Below are 27,937 nucleotides of genomic sequence, written 5' to 3'. Positions count from 1 at the left end.
ACATATCAAACCCTCTAGAGATAGCTCATTGCACCGAGTCTAAAGTTTTAGATTCATTATCCATTGTTGTGGAAAGAAAACATATCCACTCCTTTTATGCATTGATGCAACAACAAAAGACAAAACAAGAACAATAGTTTCCTATGATTAAAAATCATTTGGTGCCATCTATAACTTGATTATTTTTTTCAATTTTAGTCCATAAACTTTTTTGATTTGTCTTCTTCAGAGGACAAGAATTGCGCATAGAATCGAGCCTTCTTGCTGGTGCGCCACATATTTATGTCAAAACTTGAATCAACTCTAAAATAACTTGCTATAGGCAATTCTAACTTCATATGTGTTGTGAGATATGGAGGTGCTTTTATAAAAAGGAATATAAGTTGACTTCTTATCCATTTATGTTGATCTAGCTCAAGTTTTAGTAAGGGAGAAGCTTCTGCTTGCTTTTTTTTTTTTTTTTTTTTTTTATGTTGGTTACCATGAAGCTATAGATGCAGCTTAGGGCATTTCCATATAACTAGAAATACATTAGCATGGATTATAACATCGTAACAGCTTAGGGCGTCACATCCGCCCCCGAGCATTCCGTTAAATCTGACGGAAATCGTCGCCCCCTGGCTTCTACACGTGGCGCTTCCCATTGCCGGAGAGCGAGCGGCGTCACCCCCTCTGCCTCTGCTCTCACGTCTCTTGTTGCTCATTTGAACCCTCTCGATTTCTCTCTCGTCTCCGCCTTTTTTCTCTCTGGAGCTGATCTCGGTCGCTAACGGCTGTCGTTGCTTCCGAAGGGAAGCTCTCAGAGCTCCGCTTTGCGGTTGCTGGTCTCGATCGGAACAGGGGAAGCGATTCTTGGTATGGGAGTTTTTTTTCCTCAATTTTTTCTCGTTCTTGATCTGTTTTTCGAGACGGAATTCATTTTTGGGCAGGAAGATCTCGGATCTGATACGGGTTCTTGATCATTTCTTGTTCTTGGTAGTGAAAACGAGAATTCTGGGTTCATCGATCTCGTGTCTCGCTATTTGAGGTAGATCGGTCCCCAATTCTTTCATGCCAACAGATCCTTCAAAACCGGATCCTTAAAAAAATCGAAGTCGGATTCGGATCCGACCCATTTCCACTCTAAGAAGGCTCTCCTTTGCCTCAGCGCCTGTCCCCGAGACACGCCGCCGGCCCTCCATCCCTCCTTCCTTTCTTGGCAGGGCCTGGCCGTCCAAGAACTACCCATCCCTCTCCCGCTCTTCTTCATCAGGTGCTCTCTCTCTCTCTCTCTCTCTCTCTCTCTCTCTCTCTCTCTCTCTCTCTCTCTCTCTCTCTGTGTGTGTGTGTGTGTGTGTGTGTGTGTGTGTGTGTTCATATTTTTGGGTGCTGAGAAAGTTAGGGAAAAGGAAATGAAGATGAGGCTGACGGTGCCCAAATCGGTTGCGTGTCCCATTCATTTTCATATCCGCATCCCCTTGGTGTTTTTTTAGAGTTTGAAATTGAAATTGTTCAACGGCTTAGGATGCACCAGTTCTTATTATCAAGTTTCAATTTCTCAGTCGTGCTTGTGTTTATACTATGAATTCTAATTAAAAATGCTTCCTTTTTTCTGAATATATATATATATATATATATATATATATATATATATATATATATATATATATATATATATAAGATACTAGAAAATGGGAGCTGATTGCATGAGAGAATTGTGTGTTTAGATTGTGGGTGGCTCCATGCTTTATTTTTATCATGCATTTTCTTTTTGCGTTATTGTGCTGTATGTTATCTACTGTTCATGATTTTACCGTTGAAGATTGTGCTAGATATTGTCTTTAAGTCTATTAGATTTTAAATCTCGCACCAGTATCATTATCTGAAGTCATAACATGATAACAAAGCGATCTTGATTCTAGCTTGTGTTACATCATCACCTTGCACCCTTTCTTTTTGTTCTTCTTTTTGTGATGTCTGAAAGAAATCAGAAGGAGAACAGCTTGGGAAGGGCTAGGTTTGGAGGCCAATAGGTTGGTTATTACTTATTAGGGATGTGATGATATATGGTATGTTGATCTTGCAGATTCACTGTTAAGCTGATTTTTGAGCTAATATATCCTATTATAACTAGTAAGTTGATTTTTGTAGCAGTTCAGGTTGTGTCAAAAATAATTAGACCCACTGTTACCGGCCCAAAATGTTAGTTTAGTTGGGTTTCAATTAGCTCAACTTTTATAGAGCACAAACCTGACCGATAAAATGTATTCGGAGCAAGTTTTGGACCGATTCTTTATTCAGCAAAGAAACAATCTGGGACAAGGTTGAATACATTTTTGGTTTTTCTGGATTGACATGAAACACTTGCACCCTAATAGAACATACAACCTCCATGCTATCACAACCTAATCGTACAAATCATACCTTTCACAATTTCAATTTTAAAGCTATCTTAGCTGCCGTGACGGGCTTCTGGATCAATATCTAAACCAGCAAATTCTTTCATGGAGCAAAGTTGCAAATTATTTAGGATGTGAAAGATACACATAAGAATCAGCATTGTTTGCAGTACCATTTCAGTGTATCTACCTTTGCATGATTTAGATACTGCTTTCTTTCTCTTGTATCTGTTCCCAGCATAATTTGACTCAAGAGCAGTATAGGCATGACTGGAAGTTCATGGTATTTTCTTCTCTTGATTGTAAGTTCTCAGTGCCTTTGGTACCATTTCTGATGGTCCATCCAGTCTAGCGTCAGATGTCTGTATTGCTCATCCTAGTCCTACATATTCTCTACTTTTCTTTGAGGTCCAGAGTTTTCGTTGGGCCTTCCTTTTGTTGGTACACTCAGTTTCGAAATTGCTCTGTCCACTATTTTTCGTACTTATTGTATCTTTAAAGATCTAATGACCAAGAAGGTGATTGCTGGAGGTCATACATGAGGAGAGCGGGTGGTACTTGTTGAACATGGTGCTGCTAAGTCTGCCTATCTTTTTTTTTTGTCTCCCATCATGGGCACTGTCATGTTGGTCATCCTTCATTTGTAATCTTGAAGCATTTTCTGCATGCCCTGCACATTAATAAGTTATCATTTGATAGATAGCCCTTGGTATACTAGAGATACTTTTCCATGTAGAGTTCATGTTCAGGGTGAGGCTTATAAAGTTTTAGTTCATTGAAATGTCTTGGACCCATCAGAGTGCTGAGTTCGGTGGGCTCCAGTACTCTGTTGTTTTTGTTATGACTACTATTTTTTTACCTTATGAAGATTGCATCTGAATTGTGCAGTTTCTTTTAGTCCTTCCATGCCAAGGTTACCCATTCTAGTGTTGAACTAAGATCCATTAGGTCTAAACATGCAACCCAAATTTGTCTTTTGAATTTCAAGAATAATTTGCATTTAAATGTGTCATATATCAAATGTCATGCTCTTTCTGAAACAAAAATATTGGGTTGTTGAACGGAAACATCACTAGGTTGAGGTTATCGAAAAGTATTGCATAGCATGATTATTGCTTAATCATAGATTGTTAAATATTTTAGCTAATTATCACATTGAAAATAGTTCAAGTTCTTTAAATATGATTGAAATATATAAACAGATGTTTACCCTCTAAAACTTTTATTCATCAATCTTTAAGATCATTTACATCGGTATCCCTTAAGGGAACTAATGCATTTGGAGTGACATGGGGAAAGTTTTATGGATGGTGAAGAGATATTGCAGGAGGTTACAAGTGAAATACTAGGATTGATGAGATATTTCTCCTATGGATGGAATGGCATTAGAAGCTGTGAGCTCTTTATTAGTGGGTGAATACAGCAGGAGCGGAAAGAGCTAATGGCTATCACTTGCCCATAAAAAATGGATTAGATTTCTTATTGCAAACCAATTTGAGGGTGAGTAGATTCTTCGTTTTATATTCATCAACCCAATGCATCTATGGCAAATTGCATCCAATGATAAAGTCTTCATTTCTTATTTACATGAGCACATGCTGTTACCTTAGTTGATGGTACCTTAATCTATTCGCCTAATCACTTTTTTAGTTGTATGACCAAATTAGAATGAGGAGCCATGTGATTTTTTCTTACCATCCTGCCATCTATTCTCTTCTATCTTTTTTTATTCTTTAATTATAAATAGAGCTAGTAACTAGGAGCTATAATATGTACTGGAGCTATAAAATGGGGAATTGAGGAAATGAATGATTTGCATCATCCATGTTCATAGTGTTGCAGGAAATAGTAGTGAGAGTGTTAGTGCATTAGTGAACATGTTTGGCACCATGATCTCATGGTCGTTGCTCTTAGGAATTGTGACCGATTAATGGCTGCATCAAAAAGTTACCATAAAGTTGCCATAGGCAATTCTAACTTCATATGTGTTGTGAGATGTACATCTGAGTGAAGAGATACTCTATTTTAGCTTGTTTAGACCCTTAGTAATGCTGAAGATTCATTAGGTGGTTCATGAAATCCAAAATGTTTATATTTTACATGCTAAATGTTATATATCAAGCCAAAGCCCTAGCGATGGTCCACATGTTGGTTGTTACCTGTAACCATTTGATTTTTGAAAATATAATACAAAATTTAATCAATAAATTATATTTTCTTTCGGTGAGGAACTGAGTAGACATTACCATTCTGTGTCATGCCTATCAACTATCCAGGGAGAAGTAATCACTCTTGGAGTGTCATTACAATTATGATCATAGATGTGATTTAGTCTGACCAAAAACTAGCAACTGGAAGGAAATGTTCAGTGTGCTGAAATGCTATTTCCCTTGAGACAAGATGGCGCTCTCACATGATTTAAAAAAAATGATAATTGTCACATTATGTGCAGATAATTGATGATTAATGATGTTGTGGTTCAATCTTCTTTATGATGATACGCTGTTTTTGCATAGTTTGTGAGTGGTTAATCCACATTTTTTATTGATTATTTTGAGAAATGCTTTGAGTGAGTGATTGAAACTAAAATTTGGTATTTAAAGGGGGATACGATATTGGGAACTAACATATAGGAATCCATTCCTTCTCTTTTAATGCTTTATCTTGCCTTGTGTATCTTGATAGTATTTTCAAATTAAAAATTCTTCTTGACTTTAACGGATAATGTTCAATTAAGGTTTTAGATTGAATTACGTGAGATATATAAGTATAACTAGATCATTAAGGGAGAAAAATTAGTTTTCTAGATCCTCATGTGTTTCCTTGGAAATTTTTTTCGAGCAATCCACATCACTTAGAAAAGTCGGGAACATAGAGAAATCTAAGAAAATTTGCTGGAATAACAGTTCAGAAGTACAGAAGATTAATTAGCTCAGTTTTCATTGTGTTTCTTGCAGCTCCCTCTGTTTCCTGGACTCTGGTTAATTTTGGCCTGCTTATTTATCGGTTTCATTTTTTGTATTGTTCCATGCAGCCATTTACTGATTTGGTTTGTTCATGTTTAAGCTTATGAGGATTTGATTATACCAAAACACTTCAAGATATATGGGTAATAAAAACAACAGTCTTAAAAAACACAACCATAACTAGTTTTTTATCTTAGTTCTAGATTTTGGTTGCTGGGAATTTGTGGAGAAAATATTCACATTATAGAAGGCTTTTGAAGCATTTTGCTATTGCTCTTATTGGTTTTTTTTCCTTTTTTTCCTTTCTTCCTTCCTTCCTTTCTGTTGTACTATAAAGAGCTGTCTTCATGCAGGAAGTTAACTTACTATTAAGTCATCACTCCAAGGAATTGATGAATGGCACTTCCATATCCAGCAATAGCATCCGGGCAGCCTTCTCTTACTGCGTGCAGCAAGTGCGCAGTTATGATTATCACCACTACCTTTGCCTTCTTCACCTTCCCCCAGCCATGCGGAAGGCTGCATTTGCCCTCCGTGCTTTTAATGTTGAAACCGCCCGGGCTATGGATGTTGCTTCCGATCCCAAGATAGGTCTTATGCGCCTCTTCTGGTGGCAAGAAGCTATCGATAAAATATTTGCCAACAAGCTAATAGAGCACCCAGCAGCTCAAGCCCTCTCTTCAGTGATTTCGGAGCAGAAAATCAGCAAGCATTGGCTCAAAAGGTCTGTGCAGGCCCGGATAAATGATGCAAGCAGAGAAGAGCATGCTATCCCAGAAACTATAGGGGATTTGGAGGGGTATGCAGAGGATACTGTATCTACCATTCTGTATGCAACTCTTCAAGCTGGTGGGATTCGGTCCACTGCAGCTGATCATGCTGTGTCACATATTGGGAAAGCGAGTGGACTGCTATTGCTGCTCAAATCTCTGCCTCACCATGCAAGTCATCATGGGAGAATACCTTACATTCCAGCTGATGTAGCAGCTAGACATGGGTTGCTAATAACAGGGAATGGCCGGTCTGACATTAGGATGGAGTCAGGTGAGGGATTATCAGATGCTGTTTTTGAGGTGGCTTCCATTGCTAACATTCACTTGCAGAAGGCACGGGAGTTGGCTAAAACAGTTCCTGCTGAGGCTGTTCCTGTGCTTCTTCCAGCAGTGCCTGCTCAGGTCCTGCTGGATTCTCTAAAACATAGGCAATTCAACGTGTTTGATTCAAGGATATCACGTGGTGTCTTGGGGATCTCTCCTCTGTGGTATCAGTTAAAGCTGAAGTGGCATGCCTGGAGAAACACATACTAAAGTTTGACATTCTTGAATAGAAAGGTTTTTCCAAGTTGTTACGCACTTGGTTTTTTTCTTAAAATTCCAAGGAGAGTCGAACTGATGTGAGAAACTGTTCTCGTGTCAGCTATTGCCATCTTCAATTTAGAAGAGCATGAAAGAAAATCCTGTTGGTTATAGGAATAAGATTATTTTTGTTAGATGAAAAAGGCCTTGCACTTTATGTCTCTTGGGTGCTGGAATATTTAAACGAGACAGGTTTTTGTGAAGTTGTTTCCATATATCCACTCTGCATGAGAATCGGCTAAACAATTTTGGACTTGGCAAAGTGAAGCAAGGCTATGATCCGTCTGATCATCTGTATGTGGAATCATTTTGTCCCAATATCATGCATGCTTTTAGGCAATAATTTTGTGGTGGAATCAATTTTTGGTCTGCAGTGAAAATTCTTGTTATCAGGGGTATACATTCAAGCAAAAGAAATTATTATGAACTTGTGCTTTGGGAGGTCATTCCCTAAGGTTTCTGAAAAGAATTCTCCAGAAGAAAATTTTAAGGACTGCTAAATGAAAACATATTACTAATCTAAGGTTTGTCTTATATATTGCCATAAATGTCAGCATAATGAGGTGAGAATGTCATGTTGCTGGATAATAATTATATTAAGCTAGAGCAGTGGTACTAACTTGCTATAATGTAAATTGTCTGTTTTTTCTCAGGTTTTATAAGCTCTGAAGAACGAACGTAGTCTCGAGGAAATCACAAGAGTTTTTCTTTTTATATATATATATATATATTGAATGAGTTTTCCCTTGTTTCCAGGTGATTCATCACGTATCAATAACCTGATTTTGGGGTTTAATTATCTTTCAAAAAACCAATTGCGAAATCAGCCTGACAAGAAAGAAGTTATTTGACAAGTAGGACAAGATTATATCAGCTATTTTCTTTTAAAGTAGGATACAACACGAATCATGACGACCCACTATTTTCTTCTATGATGACTTCTTTCTATGGGTGCATTCGACCTTTTCAGAAGCCTCACCAGTCGGTAGCTAACTTCTTCTAATTGCTGTATAATATACGTGGAAATAATACAATATACACGTGATATTACCGTACAATATACATAGGTGCCTAATTTAGTAACATTTTCCGATGCCTACGTACTTGCAAGTAGTCGGACTTCAGCTTAAATTCCTCCCCAGAAGGGAACACCACTCTCTGGAATCCATGACTGGCCCTCTATAAAGTTCTCAACAGTGAATGGAGCAGCTTCACTGGAGTCGCTCAGGGCATGAAATCCAGGCCACTTCACCCTTTTCCCAGCGCAAGCGCCGTCCCCAGTGTTCATGTACTCGGCATAGTATAAGGTATCAAGTGCGAAATCTCCTCGCCACTTTGCCCACCCTTGAGGATCTATCAGACCATCAAGGTATGTCTTCAAGAACACAGTCCTCGAGTACTTCTTCCATGGCCTGCCAAGATAGCTCCTGAATGATCCCTTAACTTGTTCAAAATCCTGTGCAGGCCTCACTCGAGATGCATGGACCGAGATGCCGGTGTTCTGGTTCTCGTCATCTCTTCCTTGGGCTGTGATCACGTTGGGCTGGTGCCACATTGGCTTCCTCACATAGATTTCACAGTCTTGAAGCACTGCTGCGGCGTTGCCGAAGATGAAATCGACCGTGCCGTAAATTTGGCATTCGCGGTAGAATTGCCTCTGCGAGAGCACAAAGAGCGTGTCCTGATATCCTTTGAAGCTGCATCTGTAGAACACCGAGTGGTCGGAGCCCACCATCACGGCGACGGCCTGCTGTTTCTCCGGCCCGGCGGCGTTCTCGAATGTCATGTCCCTTGCCCAGAAGTTGTCACCTGTTACACCTACAAGGAAATATATATCGGTGAGTCTTTTTTTAGCTGATAACATCTGCATGCATGTCTTTCCTGGATCTTGATGAACTTTCTTCTGTACTTACCAAAGGTGGCTGAACTGAAGGTGGTGTAACCATCACGAACGTTGTGGTTGCCCGTTACGATCGTGCTGTCGATGCCATCTCCGACGAGCATTACGTTCTTCAGTTTCCTACCTATCTCGACATATTCTTCGTATACCCCTGATTTGACGTAGATTACTACCCTGCTTTCCCTCTGCTGCTGCTGCTGCTGGAGTGCAGCTACTGCTTCATTAATGGTCTTGTAGTTACCCGAACCATCTTGAGCTACGACCATGTCTGCTCTTTGCTTGGATGCGTCCCACGATACTAGCAGTCCAGCATCATCAAGGGCTGTTGCGTTCCACCAATGACTGATTTGTCCTGAAAGCAAGAGATCAAAACATATTGTGAAATGATAAGTGGTTCATCGCAAGCTTTTCATAGGAGATATCTGCAAACAAATTGCAGGAAATATGTGATACGTCATTCTACATGAGTTCCGGCCCGTAATGGTTCAATGGGCCAAACTATAGGGCCCAGACCAACTATATCAATGCTTTTGTGAGGTTTTATATTTTTACAAGTTTACCTGAATGTGCCGAGCTTATAATATTGACCTAACTTTGCTGCCTGTTCCCTCCTTTTCTCCTTCATATATATATATATATATATATATATATATATATATATATATATATATATATATATATATATATATATATATATATATATATATATATATATATATATATATATATATATATATATATATATAGGCTAATGAACTTGGCAAAATGAAATAGTTGAATAATTAAAAAATTAAATTATTCAGGAATATGCATTGAATGCTGAGATTACGCATTGAATTTTTGATAGTAGATACATAATAAAAAGCTTTTATGATTGCTCAAAAGAAATGAAACAAAAGATCCGTAGAACAATTTTATATATATATATATATATATATATATATATATATATATAATTTGCAGTTAATACCCATGCCGTTTAGCTGGCAGTAGAACACACCTGGCACAGGTCGCAACCTTTAAGAAAGATACAATGATTTGCAATACGGCAAGTGTCCAGGTTTGGGAAGAGAAGCCACATGAAACCGGCCACCAGCCACATGATGCCATGCATGGCATTACACCAATATTTGTGATGGAACAGCCATCACACAATGGCTCTCTCTCTCTCTCTCTCTCTCTCTCTCTCCTTGAGGAGAAAGCCATGGTTCTACAACATCAAACAACCTAGAAAATGATGTGAAGACGAACGATATTAGTCTTTATCAATCCACGCCAGAAGACCATTTCATGGAGACCCAATGTCTATCAGGAATTAGTTACTAGCATGCTTGTGGCATGAACCATGGATCAGCATCTACGATATATGACTCATTTGATCATGTCTGTTTAGAAGGGTGGACATGACACATCGCCCATTTAGAGCTAAACCACATTGCCTTTTTGCTTTTTTTAAAGTTAGGACTTATAGGAGGATGGATTCAGGCAATATCTGGATGAAGGAGGAGTTTAAACGAGGTCATTAATATCTAACATCCAATTATCCTGTCACAAGGCAAGGTACGCAACACACAACGCTGCTCACCGTCCTTCAGGCCAGCCGGCGGTGCGTGCAAGGCCAATGCCTTCCGGAGCAAAGCCCTCACATTCCTCGCCGACGCCGATGCCGACGCATTCATCTGCCGCAGCCCTCCCATGCACGTGGAATGTGCGGTCATGGCCGCGCTCAGCCATGTAAGAGCATCGGCCAGCTCGTACTCCCCCGTCAAACGCCGGAGAGCCTCCTTGCTGTCCTCGTAGAGCCGGGCACAGTCGGACAATGCCATTAATCCCTTCTGGGTCTCGTGCAGACCATATCTCTCCAAGTCCATTGAAGCTGAGGCCCAGTTGATGGCGCTCCCGAGCGCGTCGTGTGCCTTTTGGACAGCCTCCTCTCTGTGCCTCCTCGCCACCTTCGGATCCGCAGAGGAACGAGAGGAGGTGAGGGCCATGAAGGACAGGAAGATCAGGAGAGACAATGAGGAGGCTATCCTGCTAGCCATTTCTTTGGTCCTTGAGGTTAGAGAGGATAGCTGGAATGATCTTCTAAATAATAAGCTCTAAAATATAAGAGGGGGGAGAGAGAGAGAGAGAGAGAGAGAGAGAGAGAGAGAGAGAGAGAGAGAGAGAGAGAGAGAGGTTACCAAGTGGCAAGTAGGGGTGGTGTCAGGAGTAGGGTGAGAGGAGTGTCAAGAGGGAGGAGGCACCATGTGTTGGTTTGGTGGCAGCCGTAGTGATGGATACAAACAAGTAACCCCTGTCTACTTGGCAAACATATGGTCTTTCTGTGAGAAATTTTTAGAAATTAGAAATGTTCTATACTATTTGGCATGGCCAGGCCTTTGCTGAGAAAATTAGAGAAGCTCGAAGAATCAAAAAATAAAAATTAACAAGAAGTATGCAAATGAAATAATTTTTCTTTTGCTATGTTCGAATTATAATTAAAAACAAGTTGGCATAAGCAGCCATGTTCTAAAAAAATATTCTGGCATAGGCCAGCCTTGTCTAAGAATTCAGCCTCATACGATATCCTTTGAAACAGTCTGGTTTTTTCTAAGAAAACCAGATAGGATTAAAGAGTAAAACCAAGCTTTTCTTACAGAATTTTTGAAATCGAGAGATATTTTTTCTAATTAATCGATCTCTCTTAGCAGTCGTGCATCTAATTAATTCCTATGTAAAAATGAAGTATTAATTGTAGAAAGTTCAAAAAAAAGAAGAAGGATCATCCTAACCCTTCTTTTGTTTGCAGAAATTTTAAGAAGGCTACTGATCATTTCCTTCTTTCATGCCCTTTTTCTGAGAGCATATGAAACTTTTTTACTCAGCTCTTCGACATTCAATTACTACCAAGATTGCAATTTAGGCTGCACTACAAAAGAAAGGATATTTCCAACGCTTTATTTGGTCTTCACCAACGCTTTTAAGCGTCGGTAGAATTCCTCCCAACGCCCCCCAAAGCGTGGGTAAGACGTCGGGCAGGTGGGGTGGGATCAGTTTACGCCGACGCTTTATGCCGATGCTTAAAAGCGTCGGCTTGTTGGTCTTGCCCGATGCTATAAAGCGTCGTTAAAGGCGTGCCAAGGCTCCATTCCAGTTGCTATTGCCGACGCTTAAAAGCGTCGGCAATAGAAATTTTTTTTATTTTTTTTTTGTAAAAACAATTTTTAATATTCTGTATACATTAAATTTCAATAAAACAAATACACTAAATTACATAGATAACAAAATGCAAATCACAAACAAAAACTTTGCGTTCAAAATATTCATATTATCATATTTGATTACATTGTACTTCAAAATACACTAAAAACATACATCTCAAATTCCTAAGTAAACAATCTATGATGTATCAAGGATCGACGGCATCATTATCTCTACGAGTAGATTAAGTATCAGCAACCTACAAGAAAAAAAATACTTTAGAGACTAAGAATACGAAAGTCATCACGCTCATACAAGAATACATTATAATTATGTAATTATTCATATAGATTTAGTTGTGTACCGGAGGAGCAAATCTCTGCAAAAAAGATGAAATATGGTCAAGCTGATCCTACAAAGATTGTATCTTCAACTCTTGGCTCTGCTTCAACTCCGCCATATCAGTCATATGACTCTGCCTCATCTCCTCTATCCTTGTCTCATATGACTGCTTTATCTGTGCCATCTCTGTCTTCAAAGTACCTTGTCTGGCATCTTGGGTAAATCGGCTCACTGCAGACAACTGAGTGGGGGTAACTCCGACACCGTAACCTCTCACGCAACCATAACGTTCTGGGCCCATTAATTCGGCATAGAACTGAGCCTCGACGTGACTGGCCGCATCGGATGATGATGACTCTCCGACGCGTTCTGAAATAAGAGTTGTAGCTCTTTCCTATATCTTTCTCTCAAAAAAAAAACCACATTAATATTTTAAAAGAAGTAAAATTAATAAAAAAATTGTGAACAAATAAAAAATGAATACATACAACTATATCTCTCGACTCGTCCCAGACAAAGCTACCATCTCGGTGAGTATGGGTCATCTTATAAAACTCTACCTCACCAAGCTCCCTTCCATGCTCTACTATCTACACATACAGGTATATTGGCAAACTATATATAATGATACGTGCTATATGTTAGTAGAGTTTCAAATAGTTTCAAAAGAACTTACGAATTCATTTCTACGTTTCGCATAACTCTTCAAGCTTGAAGTGTGAGAAACTGCTTGAGATTCTCGTGCAGCTCTACCAATATTAGAATATGTCTGCCAAAATAAAAGCATACAATATAATTTGATTTAATGTATATATTTGCAATCTATATTAATAATAAATATAATACAAGATATTGAAACAATATACGTGACCTGTCCTCTTTCAGAAAATCAGTAGTGAACAAGCTCCCTCCACTACTGAGGGTATACATCAGGAGGAGTCACACGAGCAACCTCCTCCTCTGTCATATCCTTGCGCTTGAAGTCCGTCTTCAATTTTGCTTTATACTCTTTCCATTTGTGGTTGAGGGACTTTAGCACCCAATCATGGCTCTCTGGAGGGAGTACAAACTTACCCTACAATAAGATACAAAATGTTATAATAATATTAAACCTCAAAAGTAAAATTATGCTAATAAGCAAATTAACATACAGGAGGTGTCAATTTAAAAAGAATAAATTCAATTCATTAGCTGTATAAGTCTAAGAAGCTCAACTTTATACGAAGGAAGCATGTCATTCCACTTCGTATAGTTGAGCGGACACAGCTGACCCTTGCGTGCAACCGATCCTAAAATTTAAAGCTTGATAGAAGACTTCCAGCTCTATTGATAGGCTGCCCCAATTTGTTGCATCAGATGATGATCTTCTCATTCGGAGGAAGCTTCCACACATCCTTTGCTTGAGTGGGTCCCCCTCTTGTCCTCACCGTTCCTTGTCCATCTATTAAAATTAATTAAAATATGTCTTAAAAAGTTGAAGACAAATATTAACATAAAATATGAACTTTAAATCGAATTATCCTGAATCCGAAGCTCATCCTCCGGAAAATCAGCAGGAGGCTCGCACTGAGATCCTGACTCATGTTGCTGGTGCTCACATGGCTGCTGGGACTGCAAGAACTGATCAGAAGTAGATCCCACCTGAGAATGTTGGAACTCCACATCTCTAAATCGTCTTCCTCGAAGCATATTGTAACCTGGTATGCACAAAAAAAATCAATATTTGGTTAAATAATAAATTTATACTAAATAAAGTGCTAATAAAAGAGAAGATAATAACTTATTCAACGTATACTTGATAAATTTTACTTACCATTATGAAACTACATTCTCATTCAACATTCGTCCTAACCAAACTCGTTGGCGCATTTACTTCATCAGTTGGCACAATATTATAAGGCATACACTGAGTATAAGTATCATCGTCCTCCTCTTCCAACCTTTTTTCCATATCATACAAGTTCTTAGGTTTCGTCTTAATAACAAGAGACCAATTTTTATCTTTTGAATCTTGCACAAAAAACACTTGTTGAGCTTGAGATGAAAAAACAAATAAATCATCTTTCAATAATACACCAGTATGTATCAACCTTAAAAAATTTACAAGTGTGAATCCATTTATATCTTGTCTCAAATCTCTAGGTGAGTTTATATCCACCCAATCACATCGAAATAATACTATCTTAAACTTTCCATAATAATCCATCTCATAAATATCTGTTAGAGCACCATAATAATTTTTTCCGTCCGCCTCAACCATAACCCCATTATTTTGGATTTTTCTAAATTTTTCACGCTCTTTAGTATGAAATTTAAAATTATTTATAATGAACCCACTATATCTGTTGACAATATTATTTGAACCTCGAGCAATGACATTAACTCCTCAGAACAATTTCTCTCCATCATCATTGGTACCTAAAAAAATTTATAGAAGTAACGATTAATTTCTCTCTATAAAAATTTAAAAAAAAGGTTAATATATTAGACATCTAGCCTGTTTGAAAAGACATTCTGAAAATAACTCAACCAATCATCGTTGCTCAATCCTTAGTGTAGGACGAATGTTATGGTTGAGACTTCGCTGAGCTATTAAAATTTTTCTGTACGATCAGAAAATCTTTAATTAAGCACCAATATTACATTCTCCTGACATGACAGTAAATTTAGATTTCAATTAACCGTACTAACCTGCGAGATTCGGATATTATATCACTATGAAGTAAGACAAAGCGATATGCCTGTGCCAACGATTTCTGGTCATGAACAACACTTTTAACTTTTTCCAAAACTCTTCCACCAGATGAGAACTTGTAAACATCTGGATTTTCTATGAAATCACAATTCCTTTGAGGTCGACTGAAAACCGTTTCAACACCTTCAAGATATCTCGAACAAAATGTCAAACACTCCTCAGCAATATATCCTTCAACAATCGATCCCTCAGGATAGGCTCGATTGCATACATAATCTTTTAAGCGCACAAAAAACCTTCAACAATAAATTTTTAAAATAAATATTAAAATCAAACTAATTATTAAATATGAACATTAGAGTTTAGAAAAATCACCTCTCAATAGGATACATCCATCGGTAGTAAACCGCTCCACCAAGTTTAACTTCCGCCGCTAAGTGAATAAGTAGATGAACCATAATAGTAAAAAAACCCAGGAGGAAAGATCCTTTTCATATGGCATAGTGTAAGTGCAACATTAGACTCCAATTGATCAAGCTCTTTAGGATCAAGAACTTTGCAACATAATGCCTTAAAGAATAATGACAATTGAGAAACAATTCCGAAAACTTGTTTCGGTGTTGACAATCTTAAAGTCAATGGAAAGATATTTTGCATCAAAATGTGACAATCGTGACTTTTAAGATTTGAAAGTTTACGCTCTTTGAGATATACGCATCGTGAAATATTTGATGAGTATCCATCAGGAACCTTCATATTTTTTAAAACCTTTAGAAAAAGATCTTTCTTTTGAGTAGACATTGTATAACATGCAGGAGGTGTATAAAATTTATCATTGGCAAGCTCTGTCGGATGAAGCTCTTGTCTTATGCCCATATCTTTCAAATCAAGACGCGCTTTCAAGTTATTTTTGGTCTTTCCATCAAGATTTAACAATATTCCAATCAGGTTATTACAAACGTTCTTCTCTATATACATCACATCAAGATTATGTCGAAGAAGATTATACTCCCAATAAGGTAAATTAATGAAAATGCTCTTTTTTCCATAGTTGTTTCTGTGTAGATGCTGCCATTGAGTCATCATCATTTTTCTGACCATATACGTTGTCTTCATTCTCAAAAAAGTTGTCAGCATCCTCAACAACCTCTGCTATTAATCCTTCATTCATTGTGCTGCCAACATGCTCCCTTTCCCTCTTCTTTGAACATTTGGAGATCTTACTCAGTATATAATTGGTGCCATGCATTTGTCTAAAGACTTCAATTCCAGTTGGTGGAATAGGGGCAGATCTCAACTCTATGGTACCATCAAACAAGTCTTTCTGAAATCGAAATGGATGGTTTGCTTCTAACCACCGACGATGGCCCATATAACAGAACTTTTCTCCATATTTTAACCAATACGAATGGGTTGAATCTCCACAAGAAGGACATGCAATACGCCCCTTAGTGCTCCAACCAGATAAATTAGCATATGTAGAAAAATCATTGATAGTCCAAATAAGAGTTGCACACAATTTGAAATTTTTGCCAGCGAAAGCATCAAATGCATCAATACCCTCCCATATTTGTTTCAATTCCTCTATTAGAGGCTGTAGAAAAACATCAATATCATTACCTGGGCCCTTGTCACCTGGAATAACCATTGACAGAATTACTGAAGACTGTTTCATACACATCCATGGTGGCAAATTATATGGAATCAAAACAACCGGCCAAGTACTGTATGTTGAGTTCATCGTTCGAAATGGACTAAACCCATCAGTAGCTAAACCTAGCCTAACACTGCGAACATCTGAAGCAAATTCAGGATGCCTATCATCAAATGTTTTCCATGCAGGACTATCCGCTGGGTGTCGTAACATTCCATCCTTTATACGGCCTTTGTCATGCCATCTCATTGAGGAAGCCGTCTTCGATGATGCAAACATTTTTTTCAATCTTGGTATAAGAGAAAAATATCTCAAAATTTTAGCTGGTTTTTTCTTAGTCGGTGCAGCATCCACTTCAGTCAACGAATCATTCTCGTCTTCTTTATGTTTTACCCATCGTGAAGTTCCACATATTCGGCATGACTCTTGGTTCCTAATTTCACCACGATATAAAATGCAGTCATTCAGACAACTGTGTATTTTCTCGTATCTAAGGTCCAACTCTTTTATTAGTTTTTTGGCTTCATATGAAGATGATGGCAAAGTAATACCTTCCAGAAATACATCCTTTAATAATTGAAGAAGCATAGTAAAAAACTTGCTGGACCACCCATTCAAATATTTCAAATGTAATAAATGCAGAAGAAAAGAAATCTTCGTAAAATTCTTACAACTCGGATACAATTCTTGATCACAATTTTTCACCAAATTATCATAATGAGCTGTGTCATCAGAATGTATAGATTCCTCAACATGCATAGACTGATCAATAACTGTACGCTCATCTTCTCCTATAGTTCTAATACTATGTCCAAGAGTATCTCTAAATAAGCTCCTTATATCATCTTCTTCTACAGAATTTTGTTCCATGTCACTGCATCCAAAATTGAAGGTGTCTTCTAGATAGGAGGGTTGGTTACATGAAGGTATGAACTCTCCATGGAGTACCCATTCAGTATAATCCTTTAGAAAATCATTTCATACCAAATGTTCTTCAACAATTTTTGAATCATCATCCGAAAATTATTGAAGTATAAGAAATAAAAAATTAGTTGAAAAATGGCAAACAACTAAAATGAATTATCCTTAGAGGGAAGATGACTTTTCTTTAAATTTTTCAATAATTATTGGATAGATCATTTGGCATAAAAATAGCCCTTTTCTAAGAGAATAAACAAGCTTAAAGAATAAAAAACAAGAAAGATAAAGCTTAAGAAAAAAATCAAAAAATGTTAAGTGCTAGAGGAAGCTAAAGAACTTAAACTCAAAAATCAAAGTAATTAAATAAAAAACTAAAACCTCTAAAAAGAAGGGCTTGATCCTACGGTCATGGGCCACCCACCCTAACCAAGCTACTCCAACATATTTAATGTCATGAAAATTATTTTATTTAACAAATATAAATAACTCCTAACCTAGAATTAATTAAGAAGAATGGAAAGGAAAAAACAAGAACTGCTAAGAATTTGGGTCTCTGTAGCCATAATGAGTCACTGTTTTGGTCCATCAGAGCTTTTATGGGAGTTTAGGATGCTTTTGGGATACTTAGCAATCATATGAATTTGCATTATTTTGTTCAAATTTCAATTAAAGCACAAACCACTATGTATAACTAGTAGTTTGCATATCCATTGCACATGAAGGATGATAAATGGCTGAGATCTTATTTAATATGTAGTGGTTGGAAAAATAAATGAACAAAATTGAGTAGCATTGTTTTGAGGATATTATCTTCTGAGAAAAGATATCTTGAAAAAGAATAAATAATTAGCAGGGGTTTATAGAAAATCTAGTTACATCAGGGTAGTCCATTAATAAAAGAAATGTTCAGCTTGAAGGGCTCTCTCATTAAATAGTAGAGGGGAAAATCCACTCGGCTGCTTTAACATGTCAATTTGTGATCCTTGGACTTGTGAGTTGTGCCCCTTCTGTCATCAAAGTTAATGCTACGTTTAAATAGAGAGTCACAAGTTGAAGGAGGTTTCATTTCATTTGATCGAACAAAATCTCTAAACATCAATATATAGGTCATTCTCATTTAGAGATAACTCGAGTTTGCACAATGAAAAGGTGTGCGAGCAAAGGAGCAAATTATGTTACGAATAAAAATTTAAATTCTATAAATTTTGAGCGAAAAATGGTAAAGCCATGGATTAGTGGGTGCAAATAGGATCCAAATAGATGTAGATCACTTGTTGGAGTGATCCTAGTTTAAAGACTATATTAAATGAACTATGGACTTAAAATTTTGCAAAGCTATAAGCCATACAGGTGTGCATGCAAAACAAATGAATGCATTACACTTTTTAAAATGCTAGTAGACACATACATGGATGTAGACCAAGTAGATTATGTGGCATGAACAACACTCTCTTAACACAAATCTCACATCTAACTCAAGCAGGGGTCAAAAATTTAATTGATGAGGTATGAGTCGAGAATACTATAGGCAACTTCACATACATGTATATATACATTACTATTTTCATACGTACTGTCCTCATCTTATTTTAGAGTTTTCTACTTATCTCTCTCTCTTTCTCTCTCTTAACTAGGTTCATTCTTCATACATTGTGCATTTATAAGTAGTTGCATAAGACCAAATTTGAGTTGAAATTTCTAATATTTAAATGGCAAGTACGAGTTGGTTAAAAAAAATATTTCACTATATGTGGCAAACTATTTGCATTATGACACATACATGATAGAAAATATTTAGTTCTTCCTTTTTTTTTAGTTCCATAATAATTTTTCAATAATCTCATTCGTAAGTAATTTTTTCATTATATAGTTAATGACTTTTTCAATAAATTGACATATAATTTTTTAAGAGCTCTAATCAAATAAGGCACTATATTTGAACAATAATGCAAAATATCATCACACATAATCCATTTTATTAACCTTAGAGTTAATCATATAGGTGGATGTCATCCAAACAAATATTGTAATTTTGTGAATTATATAATCTATACATGTATTATATGGTTCTCATTAATTATATTATCAAACACCAACATTTTTTTTTGCTATAAAGGATGACTCGTATATTTTTAGTATGATATATTCAAAAAATTAAAAAGTAATAAGTTAAGAGCGCTTTAGGCAGCTTCATCTTACCAACCCAGTAACCTCTCCCAAAATGGTCAGCCTGTAAAAATATTTTTTGCAAAAATTAAAAATATAAAATACCTAGCCCAAAGACAACTAAACTGAAAGATATACTAACCAATAAATTTGTGCATGAAAAGTATAGGAAGTTATCAGGTTGATGCGATCAACGTAGTTACAAAAAAAAAGAAAAAAAAAAGAAAAAAAAAAGAAAGAAAAAAAAAAAGAAGTAGCACATCGAAATGACGTCACTAAGGCGGTCAGGTCTCACATCTAGGTGGCCAGTCCGGACCGATTTACCCTTAGCCCGGTCCGGCAAGGCTCGGCGGCGATCCGGCTCCGGAGCCGCTCGAAACGGGAGACGGGGCAGGGGATGGTGATGCCGCCGGGGTGGTTGAACCCGAACTCCTCCTCGGCCTCCTTCAACAACTCCCCGAAGAGCGGATGGTTGAAGTGGATCACTGGCACCACGAACCGGCGCGGCGGCGCTCCCTCCTCCCCATTCCTCCCGCCGCCCACGTAAATCGCCAGGTGTCCCTTCGGCGGGGGCGGCGGAGGCCCCCGTCCCCCGCCACCCTCCAGCAGTTGCAGCGCCACCTCTTCCCTCTCCGTCCGGTCACAACCGACGCCGCCGAGCCCGTGGGCGAGGGAGAGGCCCCACTCCCGGAGCTTCGTCGTCAAAGTCGTGGCCTTTATGCGGCCAAGTTGGAGTAGGCATGAGGGAGGAGGAGCGGTTTTGGAGCGTCTACGAGAGGCCCATCTCCAAATGCAGACTAGCTTTATTCGCAGCTTAGAACCTCTCAATTTCTTCATGGTTGGAGCCAAAAAGATCTCTTTTTTATGGAAAGATTAGCAGAAGATGAAGGGGACAGTGTGTGGTTTAGGAGAAAGACTAGGGATCAGCAATGGACATGGTGAGACGGCATAGGTTCAGGCGGGCGTCAGGGAGAGAAAGGAAGGGCTGTTCGACATCCCCACCTCACTCCCTTCTAAAAATTCCATCTTTTTTCAGAGAAGAGAAGAACAGGGGAGCCTTCCCTGTTTCTAAGGAAAGAGGAGGAGAGAGGTGGGAGGAGATATAGGACAGAGAGGTACGGTACGGATGGAGTCCTTTGTGTTTCCGTGCGGCCAAGCCGGGTGGGCTTGGGTTGCTGTCTTGCTCTCCTATTTCCTTTGTTTTAAAGGTGATTGCTTGTTCGATGCCGTCTCTGTTGGTTTCTGATGCTCATCTTAAATATGGAAATGGGAAAGAGAGCAGTCTAGCGGCAAGAAAACTAGTTTGTTAGGAACTCCTTCATTTCTATGTGACTTCTAAGTTCTAAACGTGTTCTGTTACTTGGATTACCATTCTGGGGGCGTCAAGGGCAAGTTATTGTGGACGAGAGAGCCATTTGTTGGACCAACTATTTGGACAGGCAAGTTCCTATCCTTCTCACCTAGTTGGGTGTTGGTGTTTCCAAAAAGTTGGTGTGTTCTCTCTTTGGTGCAGGAAAAGTTCTATGGATGTATTTCTCCAACATATGTTTTTGAACATGTGGAGGATGGCAACACTACGTCTTCTTCTTTGTGACAAGATGTACTACATAAGACGGATGTTCAAAACTCTGCTCTCATCCTGCAAAGCAGAGAGAGCTTTCTATCTTGATAACAATGGAAGAGTTGTCCTTCTGAGCTGAACTGGGAATCTCTTCTTATTTCACAAGAACTAAGGAGAGATGCGCTAACCAGTGGATTGAAGTCCCATTGGTACCAAGCCAAGATTTTTTTTTTCTTGGTAGACATATGAGCAGGTAATTACCGAAAAATATATGAGCTACTAGATGTTTTGACAAGTGGATGGATGAAACAATAAATAGAAACTCGAGGAGAAGCAATGCAAAGTAAAGCCTCTAACTATGTATTAAGACAGAGAGGGCGACTCAATTGTATTTCTTTGTGAGAGGATGTATGACACTAATTTGGATTATATTAAAGGCTATTGTGCTGGTATTTTGTTCTAAAACTATACCAGTTGATCACTTAGAGCCCACTGGAAGATCATCGGTTGGCACCTCTGCCCTCAATGCTTGTATTGGACAAGAATTTTGTGTTCAAACAGAAAAAAGGATTGCTTCCATCACTGTTCTCAAAAATAAAAATGACATGGTCACTTGTTGATTAGATTTCTTTTACTATGAAGCCATCACCCCAGCTGTATGTGAGGGTGCTGAGGAAAAAATCTCCACAACAGTGTTGATATAATTCATATTTTCTTAAGGTCAGTACTAATTTGAATATACGGCAGTTAAAATGAGGCCTGTCCTAAAGGTCAGATCCATCCGTTCATCGACGACGGGTTCTTGATTCATGCTTTGGATGGTTGTTTCCAAAAATATGGACCTGGATAATTATAGTGTAGATGGGTATTCCTTCCTTTCTCTCAAACTGAAATTTGAATAAGAAATTAACGCATGCATCTATAAAAAGTAGAATGCAAGCATCATGATCAAAGACCTTTGGACTTCAAGTTGGGCACCATTGCAGAGCAAAAGAATGAAATGCAAGGTATCTTCGAATGTTAGACCAGTTTTAATTACTCTCCCCAAATGAATCAGAAACCTTTTCGGTCCATATTTCTCGAGTTTCCATCACATGACTGTCTGCAATACACATTGGATTTTTAGATTTGTGTTTAACATCATGTTTTTGGCGTTGCACAAGAAAAGTTAGAAGAGGTCCGCAAGGGAACCAAAAAACTGTTCAGGTACCTTTGGTGGCAAACGGATGAAAATTACGGAGTTGATCTTGTTTTAGCAGAAATGGCAGGCCCAACTACTTAGCTAGAAGCAGGGTATTACTCTTAGCCGGGAGTGCACCGTTCAGAGTCGAAGGGTCGGCAGTCGACTTTCTATTCTGCTATGGGTTTAGAATAATAAGGCAAGCCCTCTTCCTTTCGGTTCTTTGGTAGGGCCTACGAACACGGTATGCCACCTACCTTGCTACTTTGTTGGTATTGAAATGATAAGATGTTGTGAAATGGTTCGATGGACTACTGGAAGATGCACAATTGCAGACAGCATCGCGCATCTCAGGCTAACCTGCTTATCTCAAAGGACTTGCGTCTGACCTAAACATGGTTTTATTAGTTCATGATCAGACAAAATTTTAATTTGCAGCAATATGTCACCAATTTCAGCTCACCAACCTACCAGAAGTCTTTCTTTGCTACACCGGACCTTACTTTTTTGTTAGACAGAGTAAGCCAGTCCTCCAGTATTGTCTTTATCATAGAACCCAAATATTTTGTTGAGTTGATTTCCTGACATCTTGGTCTTAATGTCATATGTGAACTATATTTAACTATTTCACCTCGTTGGAACAGCATGTTCTCAAACATATTTCGAGGCAAATGATGGTGGACACCTCATATTTCATTTAGAGAATGAAATGAGAGAAACAACATGCTCTCAAACCATAACACTCCATTGATCTCATCCTGCAAGATCTTAACATTGCCCAATTTTCTTGAATTCCATGCACTAACTTCAGAAATAAGCAAATTATTCATCTGTCTTAAGCTAGAGATATCAGATTTCGGACACCGGAAGAATCTCTCTGAAATTAAGCGCAAGAAATCAAGTACTCATTAATGTCAATTATGCAGCTCAAATTGTATACCACCAATCCAAAGGTTCTATCTCTCCATTACCGAAGTGTTCTGCTGTCCCCCTGGCATGAAACTCGAAAATGATTTGCTCTATAAGGTTATCCCATTGGGGGGGCTTCTTCAAGGTTCATATATTGGAAGGGTATTAGGACTTCATTATGCAGACTCTGGTCTTTTACGAGCTTACTCAAAAATCTCCAAGATGTCTTCCACAAGGTGCAGCAATGTTTGACAATCTCAAGCAATTTAGCAATGCTACTGAACTTTAAAACCATCGACACTGTTGTACAAAAAGAATGGGTTCCAAATTTACTAAGATTGATCATGGCAGACCATCAAGAACAATGCTAAAAAATTGAGTTGGTCGAAACTTGTACCAGGTAATTTATATTCCACTGAAAAAAAAATTTGACATGCACACCGACCTTTTGCTTTGAAAACAAAGACACAAGTTACCTTTGTTTTCTTAAGAAAACTAGAAAACCCAGACTAATTCAAGTTTCATGAAAGTAGAAAATATCCACATTTTGTTTGAAGAAAATCCTCAGATTTGTTTTAGATTTGATGATTGATGATTGATAGAGAGGGGGGAAATGTGCAGTTAATACCAGCAATATGTTTTTTATTTAACATCCATGGAAATTAGTTTCATGAAGTACTGCGAGCTCTAAAAATAGCTTATGATTATAAGTGGAAGATCGGGTGGTTTGTCAATGTTAACGCTATATATTTTAGTTGCAAAGAATATTTTCAGGAGACTCGGATGTTTAAGAACTGCCTTTTTTTCTCTTCTTTTAAATATTAAAGGTAATTGCTGGATGAATTGTGAAGTTCGGTGAGCTTGGTATTGAAAGGCTTAACCTTATAGGCAAAGCTCTTCTGGTTTAAAATTAAAAAAAAAATCTCAGCTGAATCTGATAGCAATATCAAAAATCAAGTGCAGGATAGCTTCCCTTTGCTTTATTCCAAAAAAAAAAAACAACATTGCACAAAGGAATCCACATTCTTTGGAAATAAAATTAAGTTGTTTATGAATGATTGGCAACAACGTTATGCTTAGTTTGGCAATAATGATTTAGCTAATGTAATAACCTAAGACTTCATCCAAAAAGATTATCTGGAAGATATTATTTGGGCTCTTTGGCCAACCGTATTAAGTACCCAAGATCTCTCTACTGTATAGCTAATGTGAGACTAAATATGCGTCCATATGGGTCCTCACATACTCTTCATATTTAAGCCCTATTATCCTCATCAAGATAAGGGTCTAAATTCGTTCAAATTTATTCACAAGTATCACAATTCTTATCAGAGATATCATCCTATGATTGTCTCAAATAGGCCCGTGCTATAGTATCTCCGTAATCCACATAAGTTATGGGCTAGGTAATTTGCTCTGATACTATTTGTAATAATCCAGAACTTTATCCAAAAAAGCTAGCTAGAAGGTTACCCCATATAAATTCCTAAGATTTCCCCAATACAACCAACACCATTGATTATTAATGATATAAAGAAAAAAATTCTGAATTCATAGCTGATGTCCTGGTTAATGAAGGACAGAAGTACCCGCTTTAATTGGTATGACTGAATTGGCACTAGAGACCCTGGATACATGCTTTGAATACTGGAGTAATTACCAATGAAGAGATCTTGATGTCTCAGCAGGGAGGGATCGATGTTCCAAGTCAGTGTTATCCTGATCAAGTATATATAGATCTCATTGAAGGTGCCGGTGTCGAAGCAGTAGCATGCCATGAGCAGCTTTTTCTGATGATGCGAAAATTATTCAATATAATTGCAAGCTGCGTTATGATCCCAAGTCGATGTCCTGTACTAATTTCTTTGCACTTTCTTGAGAAAAGGAACTTAGCTGGAAAATTAATGGCTGCATTTGCCAAGGATTTATACCTCCTTTTCTGCAAGGATAGAAACAACCCCTAAACTTAAAATGCTCATGTGTCTGCCTGTTGGCTTCTATTTTTTGAGCAAAGCTTGCTGTTGTCTTCTTTTAAAAGCATGCTGAAATGTACATCAATCTATCTAAATAGCAATTTGTCCTTCCTAGTAGTCTTTATCCTCCTCCTGTTAATGGCATCTACTATATCTGGTTTTCTTTCTATCCCATACCCTACCTTTTGAGAGCATGATCCTAATCATTCCATATTCCACTCACAAGTAGTGATCTTTATTTGTGTTCTACTCGCATGGCTATAGCAGGTGTTGCTACTTTGAATGGATATATAAACCAAATGCAATCATATATATGTTCTCCTGCTATTATTATCATTTTCTTTTTGGTGAGATCTCATATACTTCACAACCTCCCCCAACAAAGTAGCATCAATACTTAGAGGGTAGCATGCCATTATGAAATCCATTAAGCCGGGCCACTGCTCTAGAACATGAGGAGCCACTAAGGGAGAAAGTCAGAGAGAGAGAGTTGATGAGCATTTCTTGTCAAAAGACTTGGCCTCAAGACTCTGACATTATATACGAGACAAGGAGAACAATGTACAAGTCTTTATACAGCATGAAGGGCTAAATGAACCGATCTAGAATGGTCTCTTACATATTCATCTCTGACTGGGATTATGCGCACTTTGCATGGATGAATGAAAAAAAATTACTGTTCCGATGGACGGACTCCCATGTAAATATGATCAGATAGTGAGCAATGAGAGTGACAAATGCAGCGAACTGATGTTTTGTGTAGATAACAAGAAGATAACCACTTGAAACATTGGCAGTTGAAACTGATGATAGACCATAATGACAAGGAATTTGATATCAATTGTGAACCTAAAACATATGCTAGTGGAAGACATTACTTCAGAAATGGTCATAATTACATCAGTAATTCTTGTTTCCATGGCATCAATAAGTTGGTGTATGGTCCCCTTTAGGTCATAAGCATAAGCATTTTGCTAGAGGGATCACGTTAAACTTTTGTGGAGCTAAATTATTTCTGTATGGGTATTCTGATCAATATTTTATATTGATCTTTAGAAATATATTTGAGAGGTTGACTGAAATTGGGTGCTGATCTGACCTCAAAAGGACTTGCTAAGACTTATAGACACGCTCCTTTTCCATTGTTCGCGGAACAAACATGTTAAAGAGTCAAAAAAGTGCCTTAAAAATGGGGTTCTTCCTTTCTTGTTTATTCATCTTCTTATAAGGATTCATGGGCCAAGATGGAGGAGTAAGGTTGGCTGAGGTTCTATCTATCTTTTACTGGGTTTTTTTTTTTTTTTTTCTGTGTTAATGCAATGCCTTTTTTTCTTCTGGAAATTGTCAATGCATCAATTCCTCATTCAACATCAAGTAAATTCTGTTTTTCTTATGCTTAGAGAGATCACGATCAAGCACATCAGTCCTACTTTGAGTTTTTGACGCAAGTGATAATTTTGAGAAAAAAAGAAGAAGAGGCAGAAGGCTCCTATGGCTTCATCAAGGTAAGTTTTGCAGCATCTCATATTTATCCTAACAAAAATTTACATGTCTAATTGTAGTTTTTGGATATTAAACCGAATTTAGTGAAGCAGTTCTGAAATATTAATTGCATACACACTAGTTATTCAATGAAAAAAGCTAAAGAGAGTTTCTTATGGTTGTCTATCTGAGTTCTATGCATATAACTATTTTTGTCTTTAAATGTAGTCATGAATTAATTGTAAAGGGATACAAATTGTCATGTTGTACTACATAGGTTCATGCGGAGATGCTTGTTGTTTTGTGTGGTACTTGTCTCATTTAATTTGTCAACAAAATTTTTGGTGGCTTGCCACAGTTTTTCTTATAAATCCATGCAAAGAACCATCTTGCACCAACAAAAGTGGACTGAGAAGATTTAAGAGAATGTTGTCTTTATAAATCCACGCAGAGAACCATCTTGCAACAACAAAAAGTGGACTGAGAAGATTTAAGAGAATGTTGTCTTTCGCCCATGTCATTCTCATGTCCTCGATCTGAATTCTACTAGATTTCCTCTCCTTTCACTACCCAGTCTCCAATAGCTGTACCACAAGAATGTTTCCATAGTTTAGTAATTGTTACCTTTTTCTACTTGGCGAAAAAATGCTAGTTTTTGGTTCGAGACCAGATGATAGAGCTATGTTGACTGGAACCATTAGATTGGTGCTGCATCAGCTAAGACTCCATTGTGGTTCTGATCAATGGCTATCAGAGGATTCAGATCCTATGAAATAATTATATTTATCCAGATCTCTGTTTCTTGACTTGCCAAGATACTAGAAATGATCATTCTGAAAAAGTAGCAACATTATTAGTAAATTTACTTAAACTAAATCCTCATTCAAGTTTCATCAACCAAAAAAAAAAAGAAAAAAAAGAGGAATCCTCGTTCAAGGTGTCTGCTACTCTCTTAATGTTTGCTGAAAACTATATCGCCTGGACAGACCTTGAATATATCCATGTTCACCATTAAGCCCTTGAAAGATGACTTTTGGTGATGTTAGATGACTCTTTGATACGTGTGACACTTCTTGCTCCACTTTTCTACACCTAAAACACATACGTAAACATCGCCTCCATTCATAAAATTCCATTTGGATGCAAGACTATCTATGAAATATTTGTCTCCATTAGCATTCATGATGTAACGAAGGCCCAAGCAAAACGCATGAAAATTTCGTGGATGGAAGACGACATGGAACCGGCTTATCTATCCAGGCCGGACCTCGT

General features: G+C 37.8%; 3 protein-coding genes across 5 annotated transcripts; 1 reads left to right on the top strand and 2 right to left on the bottom strand.

The window, feature by feature from the left end:
* The first annotated feature begins 546 nt into the window (after positions 1 to 546).
* Positions 547 to 7,168, top strand: LOC103710719 (NADH dehydrogenase (ubiquinone) complex I, assembly factor 6). 3 transcript variants are annotated; one of them, XM_008796597.3, is made up of 3 exons: positions 547 to 855; positions 980 to 1,252; positions 5,698 to 7,168. In XM_008796597.3, exon 3 carries the CDS (start codon positions 5,737 to 5,739, stop codon positions 6,649 to 6,651), a length of 915 nt encoding a protein of 304 aa, XP_008794819.1. In that variant the 5' UTR covers positions 547 to 855; positions 980 to 1,252; positions 5,698 to 5,736; the 3' UTR covers positions 6,652 to 7,168. The 3 variants fall into 3 exon arrangements, with proteins under 3 accessions (XP_008794819.1, XP_008794818.1, XP_008794817.1); XM_008796596.3 differs by having other exon boundaries at positions 934 to 1,252; XM_008796595.3 differs by having other exon boundaries at positions 930 to 1,252.
* A 381-nt stretch (positions 7,169 to 7,549) lies between these two features.
* LOC103710718 (probable pectinesterase/pectinesterase inhibitor 36) lies at positions 7,550 to 10,641 on the bottom strand. Its single transcript, XM_039115672.1, has 3 exons — positions 10,185 to 10,641; positions 8,613 to 8,996; positions 7,550 to 8,517 (listed from the first exon to the last, which is right to left on the bottom strand). The coding sequence occupies exons 1-3, from the start codon at positions 10,639 to 10,641 to the stop codon at positions 7,826 to 7,828; spliced, it is 1,533 nt and encodes a 510-aa protein (XP_038971600.1). The 3' UTR covers positions 7,550 to 7,825.
* Positions 10,642 to 19,794: 9,153 nt separating this feature from the next.
* LOC120104446 lies at positions 19,795 to 20,581 on the bottom strand. The gene has a single exon (XM_039115643.1). The coding sequence runs from the start codon at positions 20,395 to 20,397 to the stop codon at positions 19,858 to 19,860; it is 540 nt and encodes a 179-aa protein (XP_038971571.1). The 5' UTR covers positions 20,398 to 20,581; the 3' UTR covers positions 19,795 to 19,857.
* Positions 20,582 to 27,937: the final 7,356 nt, after the last annotated feature.

This window comes from Phoenix dactylifera, chromosome 18 (genome assembly GCF_009389715.1).
Source record: "Phoenix dactylifera cultivar Barhee BC4 chromosome 18, palm_55x_up_171113_PBpolish2nd_filt_p, whole genome shotgun sequence".
Taxonomy (NCBI): Eukaryota; Viridiplantae; Streptophyta; class Magnoliopsida; order Arecales; family Arecaceae; genus Phoenix; species Phoenix dactylifera.
This window is presented reverse-complemented; position numbering and strand designations above follow the sequence as displayed.

What these genes read in the sequence shown, in the direction of transcription:
- LOC103710718 (XM_039115672.1), bottom strand. Translation starts at nt 10,641, where the DNA reads ATGGCTAGCAGGATAGCCTCCTCATTGTCTCTCCTGATCTTCCTGTCC. An exon ending in GCCGGCTGGCCTGAAGGACG is followed by an intron (nt 8,997 to 10,184) that starts GTGAGCAGCGTT and finishes AAAGCTTGCGAT; the next exon opens with GAACCACTTATCATTTCACA. An exon ending in CTTCAGTTCAGCCACCTTTG is followed by an intron (nt 8,518 to 8,612) that starts GTAAGTACAGAA and finishes ATTTCCTTGTAG; the next exon opens with GTGTAACAGGTGACAACTTC.
- LOC120104446 (XM_039115643.1), bottom strand. Translation starts at nt 20,397, where the DNA reads ATGAAGAAATTGAGAGGTTCTAAGCTGCGAATAAAGCTAGTCTGCATT.
- LOC103710719 (XM_008796597.3), top strand. Translation starts at nt 5,737, where the DNA reads ATGAATGGCACTTCCATATCCAGCAATAGCATCCGGGCAGCCTTCTCT.